This window comes from Abrus precatorius, unplaced genomic scaffold (genome assembly GCF_003935025.1).
Source record: "Abrus precatorius isolate BTA unplaced genomic scaffold, Abrus_2018 Scaffold2, whole genome shotgun sequence".
In the NCBI taxonomy this organism is placed as follows: domain Eukaryota; kingdom Viridiplantae; phylum Streptophyta; class Magnoliopsida; order Fabales; family Fabaceae; genus Abrus; species Abrus precatorius.
The window spans coordinates 1,353,965-1,375,016 of record NW_020874362.1 but is presented as its reverse complement, the minus strand read 5'-3'; the positions used below and the strand labels follow the sequence as shown (position 1 = coordinate 1,375,016).

The following is a 21,052-nucleotide window of genomic DNA, read 5'->3' as shown; positions in this document are numbered from 1 at the left end:
AATTTCTGATTGTGAAAACACAATACTGATTAAGCATATAAAAACGAAAATATTTTGAAAAGGCAACATCTTGGAACTAAAAATCATGTAGCATAAAAATTGAAAACTCTCCTATAGTCTCAAGTTATTGTTTAAATTTACAATTAATAAATTATCAAAACTTGGCAACATCTAGCCTGTTGGTGTCTTTGCAAAATAGAGCACGATTTTTAAAGTAAAATTAACGGCTATAAGCAAGTCTAGCACAAATTATGAAACACGTTGACTGACAGTGAGTTAAGTGGATGTTTAAATTTATGCTTGATATTCATGTTTATTGTAATGTTATTAATTGCAACTTGTAAGTTAACGCAATTTTAAAGCATGTTAAAATGCAGTTCTAAATATGGTATTATTTTTCAATTCAGATAAAATCAATTTTGCTGCTTTTACAAGCGGACCCATAGTTGTTCTAAAAATCGTTTTCAACGACCTAACATTCTTCTTTTCTCTCCCTCCCCACCACGAAATTGCATTTCTAAGAATGATATTTTGCCATACTCTAACGGCTATTTGTTTTTATAATTTCCACTTCGTAGCTAACGATCATTTAAATCTGATATTTATTTGTAACATTTTGATTCTAACTGGATTAACTTTATTCTTCAATTTATATATAATTTGAGATATAATATAAAAATCCAAAAGTTTAATGTTTGTCCTACTGTACAAGTATTTTTTTTCATCATTCAAACTAAAAAAAGAAAAAACTGGGCTTGGGCTTGGGCTTGGAGGACCCGGAAGACCTTGACCCAACACTACCCTCTACTTACACTGCTCAGCTTGCCAACTAGCAGCATCATCGGCTTTCCTTGATATTTAAAACTTTAGAGGCATATTCGGTGAGAACTCCTTCAGAGTATGATTACTCACTCTTCAGTTAATCCACACACGCAAAATATATTGTCCTTTTTAGTTTCAATATATACCACAACTGACATCACTTCATTATTCGGCGCTGTCAAATCATCAATATAAACTTTTATGGTCAGCAAAGCAATTGCAATCGTTTATCGATTATGATAAGGCTTAAAAAGTTAAAGTGATCGATGAAATATCCACCGGCTTTTTGAATACCATTAATTGTGTATTATTAGTTAACGGAGATCTATCGCGTGTGAAACTGGTTGCAAAACTAGCAGGAGGGAAATAAAACAGTCTGAAGTCTATTAAATTAGGTAGGCAATAGTTGAATGAAACCTAGTGCCAGAAAGGTCATATTCATCAATGATTAGAACGCTGTACACTGGAAGAATTACATAAGGCAAACGTTATCTCTCCCTTGCAACATTTCTCCCAGGTCACAAACAGCCCAACACCAACCAAACACAAGGTCCCAGCCATCATCAATTTCCAGCTGGACAAACCCAACATTTTGTTCGCGAAATTCAAATATATATAAAACTATATAAATATAAGTTATAACCACTAGCCAATCAAGACACACCCAATCAAGACACACCCCTCTTCGAGTGAGTAATGAACCTATGATCAACCCCAATTAATCGAAATTGGGGTTCCAACCACGTGCTTCCCATCAGACCATTCCAACCGCCCAAAAGCATTCACCTTCTGTTGGGGCGAACCCGAGGAAGTAAAGGTAACGGTAAAACTTTTCTTCTCGTTCTCCTTGAAACTCAACACTTGCGGTTCAACCGAGATTTTCACGGACGGTGTATCTGACGTCATGGAAACCTTGTACGTTCCCGCGGGCCCCACGTTAGTGAGAATTCGCGCGTGTTTAACTACGCTGGACCCACTGTCAAACACCACCGCAAATGAAGGGTAATTAAGCTCAGTCACACTGTATTGCTTGCTCGCGTTGCACTGGAATTTTCTCTTTGCCAGTGTTGCGATTTCAGAGGCTGTGTAGTTCAGTGCACAGAGGAAGCCTAGGTAATCATCCACCGTCAGATCATACACCAGTCCCGGATTAAGGGCAGCTACGGGATCCACGTGTCCAGCTCCGTGATCGAACGGTGTGGATGGTTTCCCCGAAGCACTGTCCTGCAATTTCTGACCGTTTCTGTAAGCCGTATAAGCCGTTGTCATAAGAGCCGATCGAATCGCGGCTGGGCTCCACTCCGGGTGAGCCGATTTTATCAACGCGGCTAGACCACTCACGTGAGGGCAGGACATGGACGTGCCTGAAATGATGTTGAAATCCACGCGCCTTTCATCAACGGTTAGCCCGGTGGGACCCACGGCCCTGGACCACCCTGCTAAGATGTTGACACCTGGCGCGATCAGGTCGGGTTTCAGGATCTGCGGGACGATTGAGTTCGGGCCTCGAGAGCTAAACGCTGCAACCACCGGAGATGGCTGAATTCCCACCTTAGTTCCCTCAAACAAAATCTTCACCGTCGGTTTCATGTCAGAAAACAGATACTTTTTGATGGCATCGCCGGCTCTTTCACCCACCGCCGTCGCCGGCAAAAGATGAGCGTCGGCAACCAGTTCTTCGCCGTTAGCGGCGGTGTTGCTCAGCACCATGCCCAAACCTCCGGCGGATTTCACCACCGCCCCTTTCTGAACCCTGGCGGTCAATCCACGGTCGCACAACACAATCTTTCCGGCGACTTTCTCCGGCGTCAAGGTGCCCGTCACGCACAAATTACCGTTGGTGGCGTTACTAGCATTCCCTGCGTAAACAAATGGCAAAGGAGAATCGGGTAAAGCATTGCCACGGTAGAGTGACACACCAGAGTAGTTAAGTCCATTTCCGAGGCTAACATAAGCCGGGAAGTCACGATCCAGAGTGCCAGCGCCCACGGTAGTGATCCACGGTGCCACATTGGAGAGACTATAGGGACTGGGACCCGCGTTCCCAGCGGAGCAAGACACAAGAATCCCTTTCTCCATTGCCGCAAAAGCTCCAATAGCGACACTGTCTCTGTAAAAATCAGCCATTCCACCACCGAGCGATAAAGACATCATATTAACGTTGTCCGAAATTGCCCTTTCGATCGCAGCCAAAATGTCGGAGCTGAAACACCCTCCGGCCCAGCAAACCTTGTAAGCAGCGACTCTAGCGTGCGTGGCCATCCCACGCGCCGTCCCAGCCGCGTAGCCGAATAAGCTGGCGCCCGAAACCACCGAACCCGCGGCTGTGCTCGCGGTATGAGTTCCGTGGCCATCGTCGTCACGCGGAGATTTAGACTCTTTGGTTTCATCGATTGGACCCAACATGGCCTCACAACCCTTTGAAAAGAACCTTGCTCCTATCAACTTTCTGTTACAGTTGGAAGCGGTGAAATTTGTACCCGTTTCGCACTCGCCTTTCCAGCCACTGGGAATGGGTCCGAGTCCAGTGTCGTCAAAGCTCTTGCTTTCGGGCCAAACACCAGTGTCGAGGACTCCAATGATAACATCGCTCCCTGAACTTGCCTCAGGGAACATGTCGGCGCTCTTGTCCAGTCCAAGAAACTGAGGTGTCCTCGTTGTGTGAAGCTCGTATCTTAACTCAGGCAACACCGCTAGAATCCCCGTTTGGCTCTCAAGCAAACGTGCTTCTTCCTCCGTTAATCTCGTGGCGTATCCGTGGATCGCGCTGTCGTAGGTGTACAGCATTTCTGCTGTGTCGGACACGGATTTCAGAGACGACTCGTACCACTGTGTGTGGTGGTCGAAGCTTTCCGGCATTTCGGATTTTGCCACGTGTACTATGTAAGTGCTCTTCTGGTTCTCCGTTGCCGCTAGGGACACATCATAGAGACCCAGAAACAGAAAGGAGAGAATTATCAGAAGGAAAGATTTTAGAAACGAACCCATGTTTCTTTCTCACCCTCTCGATTAGGAAATGAGAGTGAGATAGGGGAATGGAAATAGAGAAGTGGGCTTTATGGAGGGCGGTTTTTAATGCAGTTTGTGCCAGTTGCAAACCAAAGTGTGCGAGGAAAAAGTAAGGAAGTTCGGTGGGTGGTTGTCTGGATCTCAAAATAATTGCGTTGAGACAAAAAAAAGAGAAGAAAGAGAGTGGGGATATGAACACCTCAATTAGACTCTGAAGATACTGTAATTGGATTTTCACTCACATGAGCGTTTCCGTCCGTTCTCCATTACGACCCTATCTCTACTCTGAGTGCGCTCTCTTTCCTATTTTATTTTTCTTATTGCTTTTGCTTTTCTGTTTCTTGCATAGGCTTTTTAACAGGGACCTAGCAGGCCCTCCATCACATAACCCCATAACTTTTCATACACCAATCCTTGACCTACTACCTTCAATTCTCAACTGCGTCTCTTTGCCGATATTTTTTTTTCCCAATATCTTCCCTCTGTAGCATGATGCTACGCATGCTTCATTTATTAATGTATAAAAACCATATCAACGTTTTCATAGAAAAATTAAAATATCACCATTTATAATCTACAGCAAAATTAAAAAACATTACCCTTCCACTTTTTATTAAAAAGATAATATATGTCTTTATATCTTTAATGCTAAATATTTGTAATAACAAAATTATTTTTATATAATTAAATCCAATTCTTAAAATTAAGATACCAAGATCAATAAAAAAATTGCCGATGTTTTCAAATATTTATATTTTTAATATAATAATAAAAATTTATAGTATTGTTTTTAAACACAATTTAAAATGGTGCATGCAGACAGTGGGAAAGTGAAGATAAGGTGAAGGCGCAAAAATAATTGTAAATTGCGCATTTATATTCACGGGTATATTAATTTGCAGTGGACATTAGACAATGTTCACTTTACCTTATTAAATGCGATTGCGAGATAATTTAGTTTTATTTAGTTTTGGAGCTTATCGTTCCTCCGTCTATACCTGCCAACCAACCAAGTTTTCCTTTTCTTTTGCAGTTGCTCCTCTGATAAGAAACTCGGGTGTCACGGATTACCAAAAGGAAGAAATTTCAGTCACGGGTTTACTTCTGTTCTGGGAATTTACGAGAATTGACAAGGGAGAACGACATTATCTAAAAACAATTAATTTTACGTAACTTAATCAATTATTTTAAAAAAAAGTATTTGTCTTTTTTAATAAATATCTTTAGTTATATTATATATATATATATATATACACAGAGATAGAGAAGGAGTATAAGGATTTGAGGAAAAATATAATATAATATAATAAAAACTAAGATATGAGAAACATTCACACATTTTTTTAAAGAAATTTACTTTTATCTTTTTAATCTCAATTTTTATAGTTAATGTTAATCAAAAGTTTGTTGAAATTATGAATGAAATTGGAAAGCTCGTGGAAAAGTTTAGTTTATTGTAATAATATTATAGTTTTAATGACAGTTAAATATTTAATTAACTAATTTTTAATATAGTATAGTATAATTTTAATGCAATGTGTTTGTGTGTTGTTTCTTTACACTAAAACTGTTATTATTTTTCAATTTAATTCAGATGTAGTAGATAATTTATTATTAAAGATTTTTTTTATATATATAAAAACTCAAACTCAAAATCTTATGTGACTAATATATTTCTTGAACTAATCTCCATTAATAACTAAGTGTTAATTTATGTATTTAGTGTAACATTTATATCATTATTATTTCAACAAATATTGTGATAAATAAATTAAATTAATGATAATATTTATTAAAAGTTATATTTAATTTATCAAATAAATAATAATTTTAAAATATTCACATCTTACTTTTGATATTATTATAAACTAAGTGTGCTTTTTATTTTGTATAGGAACACAAAAGAATTACTATTTTTTAATATTAAAGGCTCATTTTGGATGAGATGTAAAATAAAGAAAAAAATAGGACAATAAAATGTAAAATAAAAATAAAGTAAAAAATTTAATTAGATTAATTTAAATAAAAAGAAAAAATATTTTATTTGTTTAAATGAACAAAAATAATATTTGAATTATATTTAAAACATTTTTAAAAAATTTAAATTAATTTGGATTTTTAAATTTATATTATTTTAACATTTGAAAAGAACGAAATTAAAAAATTAATGCTTCTGCTGCCACTTCCCTCCCACTCCCTCTTTCCTTCCTTTCAAATTGGAAATTTCTTTCGGTAGGATAAAAAAACTCATCGCTTTTCCTCGTGTTATCCAATCCAAAGTTAAAAAAAATAATTAAATAATAATAATAATAAAAAAAAAAAACAATAAACTTTCTTCCCTCTACTCGGACTTCACAGCATCCAATTCCAAACAGGAAAATAAATGACGGACACACATACGTTGAAGGAGCAGTGGAAAAATCACGTGCATTCGAGTCATTATTATTTTTTTCCTGACCAAAAAGGTCATTATATTTTATCAATTTTTAATATTATAAATTTAAATTTTAAAATGACTTTTTTCTTATTTTTTATCAAATTTTGAGAATTTTTAAATATAAATATATAATTTTTTTATAATTTTTTAATATTATTATTATTATTATATTAAAGATATAATGTTTAGACAATTAAATTTACGATTATTTTAAATTTAGTAAATCATAATTTAAACTTAGTTTTTAAATCGTAAATTTGAGATATATTTGTCTTATTCAAATATTTGTAGAATAATTTCTTTAATTTTAAATTTTTATTTTTATCTAATAAAATATTAATTAATGATAATACAAATATCTACTATTTCTTTAATTAAGTTTTATTTATAAATTTTATTATTATACTCATATAATGTACGAAAAACTTGCTAGTAATAACATTTATTGAATTTATAAAAGACATAAATTTTTAAGTATGATAATGAAAATTGTAATGTAGGACATGTTTCGAATCAAATAATTTTTAAAAGTTAATACTTTTTTATAAAGTACTAATATTAAGATAGTTTTTTTAAAAAAATCAAACTGAATTAAGTACATACTTATGATAAAAAAAAAAAAGTGAGAACAAAATTGTTTACTTAATACATAAGATTTTATAAAAAAAAATTAAAATTCTCTGTTTTTTAATAAAGCTTGCTATTACTTTTTGGTAACGGGATGTCTTAGGTCAATACGGACACGGAAAGTGGAATTTGATATTCCAATGCAATCATTAAACAACGCGGAACACGGCTTAACAAAGAGTCACTCTAGCTTATTTTAAAAAATTTGAGGAGTTTTTTCTAACGTACATTTATTTATTATATTTTTTATTTATTTTTAATAAACTGAATCAGTCAGATTTTAAATTAAGTTTCACATCGATAAATACTGATAGTAAAATTAGGTATGATATATTAAATTAAGATAAATTATTATTTAAAGATAATTTAAAAAATTTACAAATAACTAATTTTTACTGTTTTATTAATTTATGTAATTTGATTGAAAATATTTAAAAAATAAAACAAATAATGAATTAATCGTACGTCATAATTTCTATGCACGTGTGGGGACATTTTCTAATACACATAAAGATAAAACAGATTATGATAGTATTAATTTCATCCCTGAGATTATCTTCAATCGCGCAGAAAGAACTGGCAAGAGCGTCGCTTTGTGGCATAGAGAATGGAAATGTTTTGTGCTTCGATACTTCATTCATTGTCAGTCATTCACGGGTCATGTTTGCAATCTTGACGTGTTTTCTCAGTGCCTTCGTGGTTACGCACTAACAAGGAGAACCACCCCACAAGTACTTACTTGCATCATGTTACGTATTATCCATTTGAGATGGCATTAATCTCTGATTTTCATCATGTTACGTATTATCATATATACACACACATATATTCATTACGGCTTGCTTGCTTTAACTGGATTCACAAAAAGAGGTTCATAATGATTTTTTTTTAAATAATATATGAACAAATTAGCCTTTTCATGTTAGTTATAATTGCATGGCTCCAGACCACTCGATGTTGAGCTTTCTAAATTTCAATGTTTGATTATGACCTAGTTGATTTTTGTGCTTTTCTATTGCAACTGATTGCGACTATGTCAGCTATATTCTATATTTTCAAGATTTTACTGAACACTATAGTTAAATATGTGTCTTGGCATTTGCCTACAAATCTCTTCTCAGTTCTAGGACCAAAATACTTCTATCCTATTTACAATTTAATTAACAAAATTTATATGGATCTTGTAAGGGGTGCGTAGTATGCCTTCTCCATTAAGGAGTTTACCATCATAGTTTGCAGCATTGGGCTACCCTATTTTATTAAAGAACCATTGTATGTGTATACAAGATAATTAATATTATCATTAAAGATATGTTTAGAAGGCTGATGAAACAGAAAGGAAAATAAATAAATTGAGTAAAAAATAGGGCATTTTTATTTAAATAATGTTAATTAAAAAACAAATTCTTAAGTTAGGGTATATTTGAAACAATTTTCCTGTCTGGGGTGGAGCCTCCAATGTGGCAAGTACGTTTCGCCAAAAGGATTGGCGAAATTATATTTTTTTAATAAATTTTGCCAACAGAACAGCGAAATTAATTAAAAAAGTGACACATGTCACACTGTGGTTATTTCACAAAAGTCATGGCGAAAATATTTATTATTTTTGCCACCATTTTAGTGAAACTGGGGCTCTACCATGTGTCAAGATCTGGTGAATATTTCATAAAACCAATAGCAAAATTGTTAATAATTTTCGCCACCAAATTAGCGAAACAGGGGGGCACATGTTAAAATCTGGGAAATTTTTCACAAAAGTAATGGCGAAAGTCATTGTTATTTTCGCCACCAGATTAGCGAAATAGGAGGGTACGTGTCAAAATCTGGGAAAATTTTTGCAAAAGTAATAGCGAAATTTATTGTTATTTTTGCCACAAAATTAGCGAAAAGAAGGGAGAATTTCGCCACTCCCCTGGCGAAAAACTTTCCAAATCCGCAAATGATTTGGCAAAACCATCACTATATATACGTTTGTGTGCTCACCGAGATTCATTTACCTTTGAAAGAAGAGGAAGCGAAAGACTAATTTTTCTTTGAAGGAGGTAGCAAAAAAAATTCAGGTTAGTTTTATTTAATAAATTTGAACGTTTTATTTTAAAAATTAATTTTATATTTGGTATTGTAAAATTTTCTAATTATGATATTTGTTATTGTTTAGTTAATGAATGAGAGTATCAAATTGTTTATAATTTGTTTAAAAATAAATGTTAAATAAAGTTTATTTGTAAAAATACAGGATGAGTGAGATTATTATTCTTATATATTGGAATGGTAGAATATATGAAGGAAATGAAGGAGTGAGCTTTGAAGGAAGTAAGAAAGTGATTTAGAGAAAACGAAGAATAAGTTTTGAAGCGTTGAAAAGAAAGATTCGTTTGAAACTTAATCTTAATCATAATTAAGTGATATCTAGATTAATTTCTCTTTTTTGATTGATGAAAATATTAGACAGTATACAACTTTGGATATATGTGATGATGAAGATATTGATTGCATGATAAGTGCATTTCAACAGCAATCTGATAGAAATGTTATTGAGTTGTATGTAGATATTACTGTTGGTGGAAGTTCATCAGTGCCATTGCAGATGATGAATTTAAATTTATCAATTTCATAACAAAATGATAACACTCTTGTGAGTCATGATCGTAATGAAGGTAAAATTTATTATATTGTAATATTTTATTATTAATATATGTAATTATTTTTATTAAAAGTTATATTTTTTGCTATAAAAGAGTTAGAAATGATGTTGATGAAGATAATGAAGACTCAGATTATGATAATTACACCGATGGAGATGATGAAACAGAAATTTGTTATAGCAGTTCTTTTTCTACTGATGTTGAAAGGGAGTTTCATTCCAACTTAAATATACAAGAATGCGAAAATTTAGGAGGTAATATGAAATATTGTAAAATAGAATGAATTTTTAGTTTGATTGATAAATATTAATGCTAAAGATTTTTGCAAAAAATAATGCAGGGATACTGTAATTCCTTTTTGGAATGTTACTCCGCAGTATAAGTATATTAATTGAGAATATCCTGATGAAGAAATGAATGAACAGTAATGTGAAGAAGTCAATTCATGGGTTGAAGGAGATCCTTTATTCGTTGGGTTGTTATTTGACAGTAAAAAAGAAGTGAAAAATGCATTAAAACATTACGCAATGAAGATTCATCGAAGTTATTTTGTGGCTGAGTCAAAACCAACATGTTTGTATGTTAAATGCTTAAACCATACATCCAGTTGTCCATGGAGAGTGAAGGCTTCATTGGTGAAGAATTTGTCCAAGTAGAAAATTACGAGGTGGGGTGGTTCACATACATGTGTTAATGTTAGCATTTCTCAAGATCATCAAAAGTTAGATTATGATTTAATTTGTTCATGCATCCTTGGTAAGACAAATATTTTGTATATGTTTTTTTATTTTTTTACAATTACATTGTTATTAACTAAACGAATTAGATTTTATGTAAGAATGGTGAATGAAGAACCGTCGATACAAAATTTATTGCTTCAAGAGCGAATTTGTGCTCAGTTTAGATACAAAATTTCATTTAAAAAAGCTTGAAAGGCGAAGCAAAAAGCCATTGTAAAAGTTTTTGGTGACTGGGAAGAACCATATGCTGTCTTGCCACATTAGTTAGATTACATGCAATTACATGCTCCTAGATCTGTTTATAAAATTGAAACGACAGAGTATGTGGCTGGTCATCAAGTAGATAACAGGTTTAGAGTATTTGAACGAGTTTTTTGGTCATTTAAACAATGTCAAGAAGCTTTTAAATTCTGCAAACCTATATTACAAGTGGATGAGACGTTCTTATATGGTAAGTATCATCATACGTTGCTCATTGCAACAACTCAAGATGGAAACAATTGTGTACTTCCAATAGCTTTTGCAATTGTTGAAGGAGAAACCTTGTCAGCATGGGAATGCTTTTTGTCAATGATTCGTTTGCACGTTACTAATAAGTCAGGGATTTGTTTAATATCAGATAGGCATCAAAGTATAAAAGGAGCTGTCGCAAATTCACACATTGGGTGGCAACCTCCAAATGCATATCATGTATATTGTATTCGTCATATTGCCAGCAACTTTAATCACCGATTTAAAAATATAGCCTTGAAGAAAGAGCTCATCAAATTAGGTATGTAATGGTTCTTTTACGTATTAATATTTATGTTACACTTAATTGAATGGTTAGCCACATTGATGTAAGGTTTTGTAATGTTCTATGTGTAGGTTATACACCATCGAAGGTAATATTTCACCAAAAGTTAAGTAGATTTCATAATGAATCTGAAGATATACAAAGGTGGATTGATTGCATATTAAAAGAGAAATGGGCATTATGTTATGATGAGGATGGGCGACGTTATGGTCACATGACCACAAATCTTTCAGAAGCTGTGAATAAAGTGTTCAAAGGTGCTAAAAATTTACCTATAACTGCCCTTGTTAAAGCCACGTATGGATGTTTGGTTGAATATTTCATGAAATATGGAGAAGAAGTCATATCTGACCTTCAAAATGGAAGCATGTTTTATAATAAAGTCATGTTGCAAATTCAAAAAAATCAACAAGAGGCTTCATCACACCAAGTTCATAGGTATGACATACAAAGAAAAAGTTTTGAGGTTGAAGAAGCATTTAATCCAATTACACAAAGGGGTGGACATAAATTGACAGTTATATTAGTAGGAGATTTTGCGAGTGTGGAAGATTTCAACCCTATCGATTTCCTTGTTCTCATGTGATAGCGGCCTGTATAGTTGTAAGTATTGATTTTTGGCAATATGTGGATCCAATTTATTCAATGCAATTTGTTGTCAATGCATACTCCCAACAGTGATGCCCCCTTGGTAATAAATGCAACATCCTTACAAATAATGAATGGAAGTTAGTGCCTGACGTTGAAAGAGCTAGAAGTAAGGGGCGACCGAAGTCAACTCATATTAGGAATGAAATGGACTTGGTTGAGTCACAAACTAGACAAAGGTGTTCGCGTTGTAACGAAGTTGGTCATAATCGACGTCATTGTCCTCAATAAAGCAATGTTGTTTAACGATATTTTATGCATAATTGATGTAATGTAAGTGTTAAAAATGGGTAACGAGATTAGAATTTATCATAAATGCTCTCAAGTAGTATATAGAAATAATGTATACCAAAGTGCTAACAGTTAAACGATACTTTAAATACAACAAGTAAACAACTCATAGCTGTTTCTCCCTATGTGCATGATGATCGTGATCCTGTGGAGTCAATATGCATTGTCTCTGTCTATCTCGAGCTCCTCTATGGGGGTTTCAACGAATCTCTTTGACATCAGCAATAACACCAAACTCAGCATTCAGATCAATACCTGAATCCATAGGGCTCACGAAGAATGGTATAGGGTCTACCTTTACGTATGGTGCACCAGGAGTCAAAAGGGAATGGTGATCGTGAGGAGGTGTCATAAAGAAATCAGGTCATGGGCTATAGTCTTCTGATCCAGTAAACAGTGACAGTGGAGGTTGTGATGGCTGATGAGAACCCTGTGATGAATGAAAATAAGTGGGGGCAACCAACAAATGCAATGTCTAGAAAGGGAACTGTGATGGTATGGGGAATACACCATCAGGGCGCTTTGGTATAGCTGGCACAGACTACTCTGCTGCCTGCAATTGTTGACGTCGACGTGCCAAACCCCTTCCTTCTCTTCGTTGTCGCGGCTGGTCTATGTGTAAGACTGGATCTATTGAATTACCACTCTGCACTGGAGGATCTGAAGATGAAACAGGCTCTAATATGCGATCCTGCTCTTTCTTTAAAACTAAGAGAGTTTCAGACAAGTCCTTTAATTCCTCAAAGGTAAAGGCATCTTGTCCATTAGTGCTTAAGTAGTGCAATCTCTCCATAGCATCACCCTGAAAATGATTAGCATGTTAATGCATATGTATATTTGTATATAAAAAATTATCTCAAACATGAAATCAAATAACAACATACCCTAATAGCAGATATGGCTACATCCTTGCTCATCCAACGACGAGTGTGACTAACATGCCATCACATGTATTCTGAATTAAAACTCAGTAATCCATACTGGATCTCATTAGTCATGACCCACAGTCGTCTACTCTCCCAAATCTCTAACATAACACTGAATTTGGCTAACCAATCCTCTCCAGTCTTTCCTCTAAGGGTAAGGTCATGAAGCTGGTCAGGCTGGTAAGGAGCTCTTGGTATGTGTTGAACCATATCAAACTGACGCATTACTCGGTCAGGTTGATGCCACTCACAAACCTAAAAACATATCAGTGGCACAACTGCCCTCCATAAATCCATACCGTCTCTACAAATGGGTGGAAGCATGTTGATGAGTTCCAGGTTGTAAGGCATCCATACAATCTATACGAAGGAATAAAAATACGATCAAAACCATATTAATAATATTAATTTAAACAACTATCTCAGCTAATAATTAGGCTCTATTACCTCATCATGTGCTAGACGATCAAAGATATATCAGTAGAACTGTACATCTTTCTTCCTCTTTCTTGTTCCTTCTTATACCCATCTGCAAGTTATGTTTAACAGAAATATTAGTGTTTCGATAAATAACATTACATATAATATATGCATAGACAGACAGTAACATTACATATAAACTTACCTGACACCATAGGGAAGATAGAGACGTGTATGGGGGGATTACTAGGTGCTATTTGAGGAAATTTATCCCAAGCCCACATCACAATCAACCCAGCAAGTCCTCCTATAGCAACACGGTCAATGTTGGTAGCCAAGCATAGCTCTAGGTACAAATAACCTAGAATTGCAGAACCCCAACTATATTGACCAGTCACCTCAAAATCTTCAAGTAAAGGCAAATACATCACAGATACCCTGCTACTAGAGTGATCAGGAAGCATGAACCCTCCAATGAGCCTCAATATATATGCCCTAGCAAATCGAGTTATCTGAAGCTAACTGTGATTATGCATAGCAATATGACTAAAGTGCTCGTCTAACCAGCTCATCTTCAAAAAACTCCCTACAAAATGCTTAGGTCCTGGTCTGATACCAAGGCTATCTTCCACAATCTGCGCCCAATCACCTCCAGTGGGTGTTATAACTGGTCTCTCATCTATGCGTAATCCTAATAGGATAGCAACATCCTGAAGAGTAATAGTACACTCTCCAAGGGGCATGTGGAATGTATGTGTCTCATGCCTCCACCTCTCCACTAATGCAGTAATCAATCTCACGTCTGTGGAAAACTGGGACAAGTTAGCCATTCTAATAAACTCTGCTAACTCCAGATGCAGAACAATTTCTTCAGGAACACCCTCTAATCCACTAGGAATATTTTGACTCTTCCTGACCCTCAATATCGGGTAATTACGTTCATCCCAAATATGCTTAGAAACATGAATACTTTGAAACCGAAGAAGTGATGAATCTTCTGAGCCAGAATTAATAACCCTACTCTGTCGTAAAGATGATGTCATCTATACAAGAAAAAACATATTAGTACTACTAATTTTTCATTTCAATAATACTAATTTATAATTTTCTAACATAATTTAAAATACATACTTTATATTACATTTACATTAAAAAATATTTTTCAATCACTAATGTTATAAGTCCATCTAAATTATAATACATATTACTATTATATATGTATTATAATTATTGTAATTATTTTTCATATAATATTATACTTACTAAAATTTATATAAATAATTTGTAAAAATTAATTATTACAATTACACTAAATAAAAGAATGTTTATACTAAAATTTATATTAATAATATTACGTTTTTTTAATAAAAAAATGCTCTTATAATTTACATATAATTTATTTTTAAAATTTCTTTTATTAGTTTTTAAAAGTTATTTTATCATATATTCATTTTAAATCTACAATAATTGTATATTAACAAAATCTAAATATCTAAATTACACTCAAATTAATAAATGGGTGTAAAAATTATTTATTACAATTATACTAAATAAAAGAATGTTTATACTAAAATTTATATTAATAATATTACGTTTTTTAATAAAAAAAACTCTTATAATTTATTTTTAAAATTTATTTTATTAATTTTTAAAAGTTATTTTATCATATATTTATTTTAAATCTACAATAATTGTATATTAAAAAAATATAAATCTCTAAATTCTATTTTAAATAATTACAATTTATACATAACTTCATACAATTTTTACATTATACTTAAATTATTAATTAAATGTAAAATTTATTTATTACAATGAAACTAAATATAAATCATTATATAATTATAGAATTATATTATTTTATTTAACTAATTTTGTATTTTTCCTATTCTTATAATATATAACAAATATAATATGATTAATATTATTATACAAACATATTATATACAATTAAATTTAAATAATGTTTATTACACATATATTTATAATATTACATTTTAAAAACATGTTACAAAATAATAAAAAAATATTTTAAAATATAAAATTTTATTACTAGTCTTAATAAACCTTCAGCCTAATTTTTTTTATCACACTTCACCATTTCACCCACCTTCATAAAATTAAAAAAATTCTAGATTTAATTTTTTTCAAACTCTCAGATTTTTAAATAATATATAAAATAAAAATAGAAATAATGATTATTACCTCGTTTAGACGTTTTAGCACAAAAAATGTAAAAACCAAATTATAAATGCAATGAGAAATTTCGAAAGAGGAGGATGCCATCAACGAAGAAGATGAAATGACAAACATATTTGGGAGAGAAGAGGAAGAAGGACGGGAAGAGTCTCTGAATAGTCGAATACGTGTCCATCATTGATTGGTTTTGTCATAGTTTTGGCGAAACATACTTTCGCCATGACAGTCGTGAAACGGCTACGATGTAGCCACGTGTCCAAAATGCTCCCTAGCTGTTCATTTTTTTTTTTTTATTTACTTTATGATTGTCACTTTTCCTTTGGCGAAACACAGCACCGTGACCGCAACATGTCTCGCTCCTATTGGTTTCGCTTTGGTGGTGGCGAAACTTAAAGTAAAATTTGCCTTTTGATTAACGAAACCATTCCTTTTTTGACACGTGGTTCAATCCTATTTATTTTACGTTTTCTATGGCGAAATCAATTAATAAATATTTTAAATTAATTACTATTTCGCCAGTCGTTATGGCAAAAATTATGGACACGTGACAAATTCATCCCAGATAAGGAAATTGTTTCAGATCTACCCTAACTTAATAAAATGTTTTTTAATTAACAATATTTAAATAAAAATGCCAAAAAATAGAATAAAAAATATAAGTCTCAATCATTTTTTTATTCTTTCTATACAAAATCACTTATCTAAGTTTCTTCTTTTCATAAATTTAGCACATTCAAGCACAAGGTTAGGAGCGAATCTGTTTAGTGAAATAAGAAAAAAACGTTGATTGGACGGAGAAAAGGTATGATAACTTACAAACTTTATTTTATGGTATTTTAAGACGTCACAGTTAGAATCTCTAAAATTATCAAGTGTTTTTAGTAAATGAAATTGTTTATATGTGACTTTTCTCAACCCTTATCTGAAAATATTTTGTCATTTGCAATGTGATTCTCTTACTAATGCTTGATATATACCATAAAACATATCTCAGCAGGACAAATCTTCCATTAGCAATCTCGACCGCTGACTAGCAGTTGTTGCGAGATCATCATCGTTTGCATCACTTCTATGAGCAATCAAAGCAACTATTTTCTACAACTTAAAATGCTTGAAAGTTTTACATTGCCTGTTTCAATTACTGTGATGCAATTTATATACTTGTTGAACAACATGACTTAATTTCTACTGATTTTAAGATGGAACAAGCAATTAATTAGAGCTTATTAGCCATTTTTATTGCTTCTGAAGTTTGTGAAGGGGATCTCATCACTTGCCTCAATTATTGAAGTGCGTTTTATATATTTAAAATATAACATAAAAAATGTAACAACAATGGAAATAGTTTGCAATATAACTTGGGATCTAAATTTCTTCCCATACTACAAGTTGAACTTTACGTTGACGATCGATCATTTGATATATACGTGAAAGTGTTTCAAAGAAAATTCTCTTTAGATGCAACAAAGATAAATAATATGACCATTGTAACAAGTAATACTAAATTAATTTAAAGGGGTCTGAATTTTTCAATATATCATATTTGCAAGCACATATATGGGAGCTATATTATATATCCTCCATGTTCACCCATTTTGAACAAAGTGTTTGATCAAGAGGGAGACATCTCTTATGATTTGGGAGAAAATAAGTGCTTAATCTATTCATTTTTTTTCCCTTAAAGATTCAACATCTCATCCGACCTCGTTCTAAATTTATCCTTTACTAATAACCTTCTCTTAATCTCTTTCACTTGGAATGCCTCAAAATGTTTCCAAGTGCCCAATTCGTCGTAAATAACGTCATGAATTTGATACTTTTCCATTATTTTGGCATATTATGAAATATGCTTTGTATAGAGTAAACTACTATTTTTGTCCCTATTATTTTTAAAATTTACTAAAATAATCTTTAAATTAAGTAGAACATTATTTTTATTCACAGCATATATTAATCATACCATTCTATGATATTTATAAGATAGCTGTAGAATAGACTTTTAATTCTTGATTTTATTTCAATCTAATCCTCTATTTTTTTTTTCTTATATTCCTTAACTAGCATAAGTGTTTCAAATAAATTATTTTTTATAAAGAAAGCAAATTAACTTCATCAAAAAAAATTATTGTTCATCATTTTCTTTTTTATAAATTTATCTTATGATTCTAAGATTTAATTGAAAAACTCATTGGAAAAAGCAAAAAAAATTTAAGTTCAAAGAGGGAAGTGGCATAGATGAGAAATAATAGAAGGAAAAAAAAAACAAGAAAACAATAAAACAAATTCATTCAAATATATTATATTTTTGTCAGAGTTCATAAGAAAAAAGAAAATGAGCAATAATTTTTTAATAGAATTGACATTGTTGAAAAAAATGACTTATTTAAAATATTTTTGTAAAATAAAAAATTAAAATGAAAAAAAAGTCAGATGACAAAAATAAAATAAAATAAAGAGTTAAAAAATTAATATGCTAATTAAATCTTTTAAGATTCATTAATATAGTCTTTAAATTAAGTAAAATATCAATTTAGTTATTATCATATACAATCATTAATTATTTTACTTATTTTTGAGCATTATAATGAATTCTATAAACAATAAAATTTAAAATAATTAATAATTATATAGTTAAGAACTAAAATAATATTTGTTTAATTTAAAAACGATTTTGGTAAATCTAAAAATAATAGGTAGGAAAACTATAGTTTACTTCCTTTGAGATGGAGCCATATAATAAATGTCATATTAGTTAATAACGTTTCTTCCGGGTTCTACGAAACTATCCCCATGAATGAATACGAATAATACGATTCTATGTGTGTAATCAATTTTGTTCCGTTCTCTCTTGCGAAAGGGAAAACGTGTAGAAGAGGCTGACCTCCTAAGGTCTTGACTCGCATCTGTCCTACGTACCTTCAATTTCGTGAAAGGAAATGACAGCTGATGGAAGTCTTTACCAACACAACTCCAACCCTGCAATGTAATTTAATTATCCTGAGTACAAAATTTATGTGCTATTACTATTTAAATACTTTTAATGTTGTTTATTAACTAAATTAGAGTTTTATTTTATTAAATATATTATTATAAAATATTAAAATGAAACTTTAATTTAATTAATAAATAACACTAACTAACTACTCTTAATTGAACTTAAATTTGATCCTTGTCATGACAGCATAACAATTATTAAATCGCTGAGGTCATTCAAGGTATCAGGATGCTTTTATACTTTGGTGTCACATTCTTGGATAAGTAACAATTTGTTCTCTAAGAGAAAAACTCTCACATTCAATATCAAACTAGTTTAGTAGCTGTTCCAATATATATGTATTATAAAATATCAAAAAAAAAATATTACAAAGATTGAAGACATAACAATTAAATCAAAATATATATTTCAATGAAAATGTAATTTATATGTATAATATTTTGTTAAAAAGATATAAGTGTCAAAAAATAGACATCCTGACTTTAAAAACAATTTTGTTATGATTAAAGAATTATGAGAGAGTATTTGAGAACAATATAAATTTTTAAGATAAAAATAAATGAAAGTAATTAACTTTACAATTTTAACAAAGAAAATATTTTTTTCATGAAATTAAAGATATATAATTATTAAGAATTTTGATAAGAATATTATAAAAAGTTAAATATTATGAATTTTATAAATATAAACATAAATATTTATGATAAATTTGAAACTTATATAATATAACAAGGACAATTTTATAAATATAAATATTTATAGAAAAATTTAAAAGTTTATTTAAGGTAATAAAAAATTTATATAAATATAAAAACATTTCATAAAAAACTAAAAGTTTATACAAAATAATTAGGAAAAGTTAAACAAAAACTTTGATTATTAAAGTTTAAAATAAAATTAATAAAAAGGTGAATAAAGAGTAAAATGATTACAGAGATAGTGTAATTAACACATTATTCTTAGAAACTTTTAATTCTAAAATATACACATAACGAATTATGAAAAAGAATAGTTCATAAATATTTCATTTTTTAAACAATAGACTCTCGTTTGTATTATTATAAACATTGATATATAAAATTTTATAATTTCTTCAAGCAATTATTTTTTCAAATATTTTTTTTAATACTCGAACAAGAGTGTCTCGAATAATTTTTGTCAATCATAATCATAATCTAAAATCAATGCACAACTAAGATAATATTTAACTGTACTTTTCATTGAATTTGTTACGTTGAGTAAAAAAATAAATGTCCACATAAAACAACTATTATTTATAAAATAAAATTAACTTACTTTCAACTTAAAAAATGGGTTCTATTTAAATTTAATTTACTGCATTTCTTCCAACCATTGGACTCAACAAGTGTAATGTAAGTGTAAATTAAAAATTTTATTGAAGATAAATAAAGATAATTTTAATTTAATAAAATTAGATGTTAGAGTGCAACTATGTCATGAATAAAAGAACACTAATATTAACAGGATCCTTAACACTTTGATAGAAATATAAATTTTCTTTGGATCTAAAAAATGCATTCTTATTTATTCAAACACAGAGGCGTATTTGGTGGACTTCTAGTAGATCTAGGAGGATGATAACCTCAGGATTGTTTGCCTCAACAATGTGACACTTTTGATGGAGTATATGGAGGGAGAAAAGCACTCCACTAAAGAAGAGGACTTGATAGATTGAAGCAAGAAGAAGAGCAAAGTGGGTTCTACTTCATTAAGGTTGGATCTAGAATCAAACATGCAAGAGGAAACTTCAATGGATTACCACGTTAATTAGGTATTTTTTGACCTTAACTCTTCTAATCTTGTCTTGTATAAAGATATGACTATAGGATCTAAAGATTTAAATATAGTTTTACAAGATGATGAAATAATTAAATAAATGATGGAGGAATTTAATATCTCTTCTGACAATGAATATGAGAAAATAGTAATTGATAACGAGTTTTCCCTTATGTCCAGAACAAAAGATTGCTCTTGATGACTATGAATAATGGTGTTCTTTGAGGACCTTTACTCTAATGGTTAAATTGTTAGGTAAAACTATAAACTTCAATTATTTAAGCCAAAAACTAAGAAGTATTTAGGGCAAGAATGATTTAATCAAATTATTATATTTAAATAATGACTTTTTTTTACAAAATTCAATAAAATAAAGGATTATAAACATGCATTGTTTGATGGTCCATGGCTTATTCTTGATCATTACCTGTTAGTTCAATGTTTGAGGCCTCTATTTAGGTCAAAGAATCAAAATCTTAGAGAAATTGTTGCTTAAGTGTATATTCCAGACCTACTTTTAAAACTGTACAATGATAAATTTTTATGGTAAATAAGAACTTGTTTGGGAGCAATGCTTAAGATTGACTCTCACACTTCTTTATTATCTAGGAGTAGATTTGTTAGGATATGCATTGAGCTTGTTTGGGAGTATAAGGGTATGCATTGATAAATCCACATTTTACTAAATTTTTAGCATAGC

The 21,052-nt window shown here is 31.2% G+C and overlaps 2 protein-coding genes across 2 annotated transcripts; one reads left to right on the top strand and one right to left on the bottom strand.

Annotated features, from left to right (window-relative positions):
- Nucleotides 1-1,090: 1,090 nt before the first annotated feature.
- On the bottom strand, nt 1,091-4,316 carry LOC113858237 (subtilisin-like protease SBT1.7). Its single transcript, XM_027490767.1, has one exon. The coding sequence runs from the start codon at nt 3,808-3,810 to the stop codon at nt 1,531-1,533; it is 2,280 nt and encodes a 759-aa protein (XP_027346568.1). The 5' UTR covers nt 3,811-4,316; the 3' UTR covers nt 1,091-1,530.
- Nucleotides 4,317-10,553: 6,237 nt separating this feature from the next.
- On the top strand, nt 10,554-11,662 carry LOC113858142. Its single transcript, XM_027490633.1, has 2 exons — nt 10,554-11,052; nt 11,148-11,662. The coding sequence occupies exons 1-2, from the start codon at nt 10,554-10,556 to the stop codon at nt 11,660-11,662; spliced, it is 1,014 nt and encodes a 337-aa protein (XP_027346434.1).
- Nucleotides 11,663-21,052: the final 9,390 nt, after the last annotated feature.